The 9,051-nt window shown below is 36.8% G+C and overlaps 1 protein-coding gene across 7 annotated transcripts in view; it reads right to left on the bottom strand.

Moving 5' to 3' along the window:
* LOC106952707 (gastrula zinc finger protein XlCGF8.2DB-like) overlaps positions 1-9,051 on the bottom strand; it is a 35,041-nt gene that overhangs the window by 22,088 nt on the left and 3,902 nt on the right. For 2 of the 7 annotated variants that reach the window (XM_015041008.1, XM_015041011.1), the window contains exon 3: positions 763-2,997. The exons of 1 other annotated variant lie outside the window; for it this stretch is intronic. In XM_015041008.1, the coding sequence (XP_014896494.1) occupies positions 1,601-2,997 (1,397 nt within the window). In that variant the 3' untranslated portion in view covers positions 763-1,600. Of the gene's footprint in view, positions 1-762; positions 2,998-4,149; positions 7,077-9,051 lie in introns of those variants that run through there. 4 more of the 7 variants (XM_015041010.1, XM_015041009.1, XM_015041021.1 and 1 more) reach the window with 4 other exon arrangements.

Genomic DNA, 9,051 nt, shown 5'->3' with positions numbered 1-9,051 from the left:
AACTTTTTTTTTTTTTTTTTTATAAAAAAAAAAAAAAATAGGGGAAAAAAAAAAAAAAAAAAAAAATAAAAAAAAAAAAAAAAAAAAAAAAAAAAAACGTCATAAGCAATAAAAAAAAACTGGGTCCTCTGAAAACCCGACTGAACTGGCACATTGGAAGGACAAAAGGAAACAAAACTGTTCGCTTAGCTTTAGCTGCTACGAGACAACTACTTCCGCTATTCGTCGGGTCACATTGGCCTTCAAAATAAAAGCTCGACTTGAGCGGCACTATAAAGCTATAAAGTAACAGCATGGAATTATATTCGATAAATTTGAATATGCGTCGCCATGAGGCTCATTTCTTAGATTAAAAAGTATTGTTTTTAATGCTCTTATTTTATATATTCATCTTAATATATTTTTATGTACTGCAAGTAAAAAAAGAGAAAAAGAAAAAAAAGAAAAGCATGAAAACATTAAGTCATTACGCAATGTGTTTCATTCTGTGAGGGTACTTAAATAAACTTCAAAGGAATATTCAAATTTCTAAGTGACTAACGATGACAAAAAAGTAGGCAAATCTAATTTATTTAGCAGTTCCCATACATAATGCAGCCTAACGTGGATGTTTTCGGACTATGTAAGAAAACTAGAGTACCCAGTAAACTCTAGTTTACTCTAGAAAACTAGAGTAAACTAGAATACTAGAGAACCCACACAGACAGGGAGAACTAAACACCTGGCCTGGATTCAAATCATGGTACCAACGACCCCATCATGAAGTAAGCTTTTCATTTATTCAGCCCTTTTCTTGCAGAACCAGAAGTTTACACAGAATGTCACAGGTAAATACTTTAATTTAAAAACTTACTAAACTAGCCACACTCAATTAAACGACTAAGCTAAAGATGAAATAATGGTGAAAAGTAAAACTACTAAAAAGTAAAACAAAATTATAGAAGTAAAAGTAGAAGCAATTAAATCTGCTGCGCAGTGCAGCGGATGCTGATGCAGCGTGACGATTCATATTCCCTCTATAATTCAAAGATCCCGTTAGCAGAATTATAAATAAGGCCAAAATCCATACAGTGGATGCACAGACACTGTATATTTATTATATCAAGGGCTTGTGGTTAGCAGACCTCCCTTCGCCAGCTAAGTAGAGGAGGAAGTTACACATAGTCTTCCTGATGTCGGCGGGATGCTAAAAAGAAACCACACAGGTCTTTGTTTCCTATAGTTCAGTCCTTGATGGCTGGAGGGCCAAAAACAATCTGTTGTATAAGAGTCTCATAAAGAGGATGCTCAGGGTTGTCTGTAATTTTCCAGATTTTATAAAGAATCCTTCTTAAACAGGGTCTAATTGGGTCAAGATTCGATTTAAACAAATCAAGTTTGTTTAAATTGATTTAAATATATCTTGTAATATTTAATTCCATAAACAACATATGATGTTACCACAGTTACATTACGCAGCTTCCCTTTAGCTTAAGTTCCAGTCCTGTGAGGTTTATTTCCTTGAAAGAGATGTTGAGACAGACGAGCTTAAATGTGAACGGACACTTCATTCTCCAAATCCAATATCAAAGACTGCCTGAAGTTTTGACCACAGTCTGTGTTACTGATCTGTGTGCAGTCTTACATGATTGTTGAATGTGTTTTTCCACTTAAATGTTTCCTTACAAACAGAGCAGCTGTAAGGTTTCTCCCCAGTATGAACTCTTTCATGTTGCACTAAAGTATGTTTCCTCAGGAAAACCGCCATACAGACAGAGCAGCTGTAAGGTTTCTCTCCAGTGTGGGTTCTTGTGTGTTCCTTTAAATTGCGTTTCCTCATGAAAGCCATCTTACAGACAGTGCAACTGTAAGGTCTTACACCAGCATGACCGACCATGTGAGAGGATAAATAGGACCTGCATTTGAAGCTTCGGCCGCAGACCGAGCAGCTGAAAGGTCTTTCCCCAGAGTGGATCCTTGTGTGTTCCACCAAATTTTTTTTAGTTTTGAAACCTGCATTACACACAGAACATATGTAAGATCGTTCCTCTGCATGTATGATTTTGTGTTTTTGTAAGCATCCCTGGGAGATAAAAGCTTTGCTACAGATGGAGCAGCTGAAAGATTTTTCTTCACTGTGCGTCTTCATGTGGTGAGTCAAAGATATTTTCCTTCTAAAACTTCTGTCGCAGATGGAGCAGCTGAAAGGTTTTTTTCCAGTATGTGCCATTGTGTGGTTCACTAAGCGCTGTCTTGTTGGGAAAGATTCCTTACAAACAGAGCAGCTATAAGGTTTTTCCCCAGTGTGGATTCTGGTATGTTCCACTAAACTTTGTCTTCTTTGGAAAGCTGCCTTACAAACAGAACAGCTGTAAGGTTTTTCTCCAGTATGACCAATCATGTGGGAAGATAGATGTGACTTATACTTGAAACTTCTGCTGCAGACCGAGCAGCTGAAAGGCCTTTCGCTAGAGTGTGTTATTGTGTGTCTTTTCAGGGTTTTTTTTAAACTAAAGCTTTTGTCGCAGATGGAGCAACTAAACGGTTTTTCTCCAGTGTGGATTCTGTTGTGTTCTATCAAATATTGTCTACAACTGAACGTTTTATTACACTCAGAGCAGGGATGTAACTTTTTACCTTTCTTACAAACTGAATCTGTGTTATTGGTTCCAGACCCCAAACCTGAGTGAGCTTCACTGCTCTCCTCCCAGTTTCCATTACTGACATCCGTTTCTGAGGACTCTGATGAAGAATCAGAAGTTTCTTCTTCACCATCTGATTCTAAACATTGATCTGGTTCCACAAGGTATTCGGTTTCCTTGGTTCGGCTGTGATGAAGCTCTGGGAGCTGAGGTTTCTCTTCATCATCTTCACTTTTCGCAGGAACTGGATTGAATATTAACTCAATAATCTCATTCTCCTCCTGTTCCTCTTTAATCTGTGGAGGTTTCCGGTCCTCCTGATCCAGGATGGGACTCCATTCCTCCTCCTTTTTGATCACCAGCAGCTGCTGGACGTCTGCAGAAAACACAAAAACAGACCATTTACAGAAAACGGCTCTCGAATGAAATGTCACAGTGATGCAGGGCAGAGGTCAGCAACTTTTTTTGTAGCCCGAAATTCCTAAACTTGAAACTTTAAATTAATAGCACGTGGCATGAACATGTTTGATCACACTTTATTTACATCTTCAGCATTAGATTTTTCACAGCTTCTTGCATTGCAAGTCATTGAACTACATCATCTACTTGAAACTTGATTTACTGTGATTGCTTGTATGAAGTTGTTTGATCTGGTGATTTGAGGCTGTGATTGGGTTAGGTGTTTTGTGTCATTTCCTGATGGAATATCCGGATGTGTTGATGTTTCGGACTCTTGATTTGATCTAATTTCTCCATACCAAATTATTCTAATGGATAAGCACCTTATAAAACAAATTTTATACTGTCATACATTACTTTATGGAAAATCTTTGTGTTTCACATAGTTTTTCTTGTTTTGGTACAGGATCGCTAGCTTAGTTAGCTTAGCATCAAAACAAGCAGGTAGCCAAGGCTCCTTTGCCAGCGAATAGCCAACAAGAATAGACCCAGAAAGCAAAAGATGTTAATTCAATGTTGAATTATGGTCAAAAAGGTTGATTTTTAGTTAAGGTTGACTGCTGATGGTGGATCAACCATCAAACAATCACCTAATTCTAGACAATTAACTGATGTTGAAAAGAAGTCATTGAATCAATGTTGTTTGTGGTTGAATTCGAATTACTGAAAATGAATTAAAACCACTTGTTTGTTTGCATCATCCACAAGGCCGTTACTCTCAATTTTTAGATCACATCTCAGTTTGTTTTTTAAAAAAAATGTACGTAGTGTTAAATACTGATAAGGTCAATATTCTGTGAGATTTTAACATTGCCGCTGACCTTAAAAGCGATAGCCTAAATATTAATAAAATCTTAGACTCAATTACCTTCATTAAAAGTATCTACAGCCCTAACTACTAATGTAGTCATACTAATACCTTGTGCTGATGCAGCATTGTGTGAAAAAATAACAGTACCTCCCCAAAACTTAGTATTTTCTGACAATTGAGCTTATCTGAACTGAATACACCAAATTTGACAGAAATTTGGTGTATTTCACATAGATCCTTAAAAGGCAACAACCTTGAGTATATTCCATGTTTAATTTCCTCAGAGAAACACAGCAGAGGGCAGCAATTTAACAAATTGATCCCTTCACAAATTGATGCTCTTGCTCATAATGTTACTTCCTTACTGCCATAAGACATTGTGTTCAAAAACAGAAGGTAATTATCGACAGAAGATTTGCTTCTCTGATCTGGAGAAAACTTACAGGGAATTGAACAACTGTTAAAACACTGAGGTCCTAAGGTTTGATTACAGTTTTGTTATTTTATTTTGTTTTTTATAATACTGATGTTTAGTTTTAGTCTGTATTCCAACTTCTCTTTAGTTCCCTTTATTGCGCCACTGTAATGTGATCTTATTTTTTCATCATTTAAAGCAATTTTAATTGTCTTACTTCTGAAATGTGCTTCACAAACTACTATCCCTCTCCTGTCTGGTTGCTAGTAAAATGTTACAGAACGGAAATAGCAGGAGATAATCACAATAAAACTGAGTCTATCTACTCACCATGTGCTGGTTCCTCCATCTCTGGTAGTTGTTTTCTCTCATACACTGAGACCTTCTGATGTTTTCATAAAATAAAAATAAAACGTTTCTCTCCCAATACATCAGAAACAGTCTGTTCTACATTAACCCGACTCTGACTCGCTGTTTTCCTGTCTGCTTCTAGCTAACGAGCTAAGCTAAAACTAACGGGAGGTAATTCAGTAAAAATACACTCATAAAGCCGACTGAACGGAGACATGTTAGCTTCAAAAGGGAAGAAACAAAAGTTTGTGTTCGCTTAGCTTTTGCTGCTAGGCGACAACTACTTCCGCTATTCGTCGGGTCAGATTGACCTTCAAAATAAAAAGCTCGATCTTAACCGCTCTTTAAAGCTAAACGGTAGCAGTAGTTACATTTGTATTCAGTAAATTAAAATATGCATTCAGATTATGCTATTTGTTAGCTATTTTATATTTTTTGAAAATAACCTCTAAGCAAGAATAAAACACTTTTTTATTCAGCCCACATTTCTGTTCTAAAATGTTTTTATTGGTCTGGTGAAATAATCTCATTTTAAATTTTGCATTAGCTGTAAGATGTAAGCTGTAAGAAATAAAAGCTTGAAAAAAAGTTCTGTCTTAAATTCATCTATGTAATGTGATTCATTCTTTAAATTAAGTTACTCAAATACACTTAATATTCTAATTTACTGAATGTGTGTTGATGAAACTAATAAACCAATAAATGTAAATGAGAAGAATCAGCATTTTGATCCTAACCAGCAGGCAGTTTTGTTGTTTTTTAAATTAAAAGTGCATATTTTAAGCTTTTACCAGATAACATATTATTTCTATTTCATTGTGACAAAATGTTTCTTTTCTCATCCTGGTGAAAAATACTTTGCTCAGGATTCACCCATCCATGTTCTGTTACCCCTGACGTAGGAGGGCCTCCAGTTAGTCCAGTGGAAATTGGAAGAAAGGAGAAGTTCACCCTGGACAGGTTAGCAGATGATTACAGCACAGCAAACACAAAAACTCACTAAGGGCAACTTAGAGAAATCAATTAACTTAACATGAATGTTTTTGGACTGTTTGTTAGAGGAAACCCAAGTACTCAGAGAAAACCCACACAGATAGGAATAACATGCAAAATAAGTATCTCACCAGGATTCAAATACAGCATTTAAAAGTTTTCATACATAGAGCAGAAATGGAAAAGAGAAAATGTCAGAATGTGTCTGAAAATGCATATCACTGCCCTTTTAAAGTAATTGTGAAAGTGGCTGAAAATTTGACCAGTCTGTACAACTGGTACAGTTATTCATCCTTATGGTGTCTTGAGTGTTTCTTTAATGTGTTTCTCCACTTGAACTTCTTCTTACAGACTGAGCAGCTGAAAGGTTTCTCTCCAGAATGTATTCTTGTGTGTTCTACTAAAGTGTGTTTCTTCAGGAAAGCCCTCTTACAAATGGAGCAGATGTAAGGTTTCTCCCCACCGTGGATTCGTTTATGTTCCATTAAACCACGTCTCCTCTTGAAAGCTGCCTCACAGACAGAGCAGGTGTGAGGTTTTTCTTCAGAATGACTTTTCATGTGAGCAGTTAGATATGATGTGCGGCGGAAGCTTCGACTGCAGACCGAACAGCTGAACGGCTTCTCCTCTTTGTGGATTTTTGTGTGTCCTAGTAAAGCATTTTTACTTTTAAAGTCTGCACTACAGACGGAACATATGTGAGGTCTTTTCTTTGTGTGAATTATCATGTGTTGTTTTAAGTTTCCCTCAAAAGCAAATGCTTTGCTACAGATGGAGCAGCTGTGGGGTTTCTCTCCAGTGTGGATTATCAAATGTTGTCTTAAATTGTTCTTCCTTTTAAAAGCTGCATTACAGAGAGAACATTTGAAAGGTCTGTCCTGAGAGTGAACTTTTGTGTGATCTATTAAATTAGTTTTTGAAGGAAAAGATTTGTTGCAAACTGAGCAGTGGTAAAGATTGTCTCCGGTGTGGATTCTTCTGTGTTCTAACAAATTGCCTCTGTGGACGAATATTTTCCTACACTGAGAGCAGCGGTATAACTTTTTGCCTTTCTCACAAACTGGATCTGTGTTGTTGTTTCCAGATCCCAAACCTGACTGAGCTTCACTGCTCTTCTCCCAGTTTCCATCACTGATGTCCGTCTCAGAGGTCTCTGACGAAGAATCAGAAGTATCTTCCGTACCAGATTCTAAATTTTTATCTGGTTTTGGTCCAACAAGTTTGCCATTTTCCTTGGTTTGGCTGTGACAAAGCTCTGGAATCTGAGGTTTCTTTTCATCATCTTCACTTTTCACAGGATTGAATATAAACTTGGTGATCTCATTCTCCTCCTGCTCCTCTTTAATCTGTGGAGGTTTCTGGTCCTCCTGGTCTGGTCTCGGACTCCACTTTTCCTCCTTTTTAATCTCCAACAGTTGATGGATGTCTGCAGGAAACACAAAGTCAGTGTTTGCAAAACTGGCAGTGCCACAAGCCGTGCTTCCATTAATCACATAGTTGCTCAGGTTGAATTTGGTTAATGGGAAAAACTCCAATTTTGAAAAAGCTAAATTTTCAATTAAATGATTTTCTTTATTTTGGATGAGACAATTTTATTTTGGCCATATTAAAATTGGTTTATTTTGCAAAACTGCAATGGAAACACTTTACGTCCAATGATCAACAACTAGATGTCGCCACTGACACAAACCACAAAGACGATAACAGGAAGTAGAAGAAAGATTACAACACAGTATGTTTTTTAATCATATCACGTAAAAAAAACAACAAAAAAAAAACAAAACAAAAAAAACTTATTCACATCTGATTTTAAATTACGTTTCTTATTTAATGGAAACACAGCAATTGTGAAATTGTGGGGTTTTTATACATTAGCAAAACATTAAAGTTTCGCACACATTTGTAATTAGTCTATCGCTAATTCCCAAATTTTTCAAATTTTTTCCATCTATTTTTAGATGTTTTGTGTGTTCCCTACTCTTTTGTTCACAATGGAGCAGACTTTCTTCTGGACAGGTCTGGTTTTATTTTCATCATCTGTTCAGAGACTAAGTGAACACCTCCTGCTGCTTACAGGACTTTGAGATAAACTATAGGAACATGGAGGGCTACTTTAGTTTTGATGTCAGCTTCTTTTTTGAGTAAAACTTTACAGTAACTTCCTACAGTTTGGACTGTCATCTGATATTGTATTTCTTGCTAATAAAAGTGGTTTGAGGTCACAAATAGCATTAGTGTTTGTATACATACCTGCTCTGGAGTCTTAATGAGACTTTAATACAAATATACATATTCAACTAACACATTGATACTTTAAATAGCTTGAATATGACACACTAAATTAACCTGTTGGTCTCAGGTTGTCATTCACAATGACAGGGGTGTCAAACTCCAGTCCTCAAGGGCCGCTGTCTTGCAGCGTTTGGTTGTGCCACAGGTAAAAAACAGTGGAATGAAATGGCTTAATTACCTCCTCCCTGTGTAGATCGGTTCTCCTGAGCCTTGCTAATGACCTAATTATTCTTTTCAGGTGTGGTGCAGCAGAGGCACATCTAAAAGTTGCAGGACAGAGGCCCTTGAGGACTGGAGTTTGACACCCCTGTCACGAGAGGACCCAAATTTGGGTCCTCTAGTGACAGACAGGTTAAAATTCATTTAAAGCTACAGTACGTAACTTTTTCAAGAAATATTTTTTACATACTTGATAAAATTCTCATTATGTTGGTAAAGTTTACTATAAGACAGATAATCAGTGAAAAAATTTAGCTTCTCTGCCTTTCCCCAAAGCCAGGAGGAGGGTCTTTGCGCTGTCAATCACCCTCATGCACACTTGCTCTCTGCTATGCGAACACTTCTTCATAACAACTGATTCTACCATGAACGCTAAGGCTAGTTAGCATGGCCACTGTTGAAGGTAGATACACTTGAGGTTTCTCTGGAACTGCAAGTTGTTTCTCTGCCATTAGTACATTTACTAGTGCATATATGAGGATGTTTGACAGCGCTAAGACCCTCCTACTGGCTCTGGTTCCTTATTTTCGACCAAGAGCGGTGCATTTCTTCAGATGGCAATCGTAGCACTGGGAGGTGGAAGAGATCAATCATTTCACAGATTGTCTCATATCTTACTGGGACAACATGGTGACAGTTTAAACAAATATGTACAAAACATTTTTTTTAAAAGTTACATGATGCAGCTTTAAGGCAAGGCAAGGCAAGGCAATTTTATTTATATAGCACCTTTCAGTCAAAGACAATTCAAAGTGCTTTTACAGAGAAACAATACCAATCAGACAAGAAACACACACAAAAAAAAAAAAAAAAAAAAAAAAAAAAAAAAAAGGAACTTTAAAAAAAAAATTTTTTAAAGGGATAAAAACAGGGGGTGGGATTAAATTTAA

Source organism: Poecilia latipinna, unplaced genomic scaffold (assembly GCF_001443285.1).
Source record: "Poecilia latipinna isolate Pla-1442-1.1 unplaced genomic scaffold, P_latipinna-1.0 Scaffold536, whole genome shotgun sequence".
Classification (NCBI taxonomy): domain Eukaryota; kingdom Metazoa; phylum Chordata; class Actinopteri; order Cyprinodontiformes; family Poeciliidae; genus Poecilia; species Poecilia latipinna.
The sequence above is the reverse complement of the archived record's forward strand: the minus strand, read 5'-3'. Positions and strand labels throughout refer to the sequence as shown.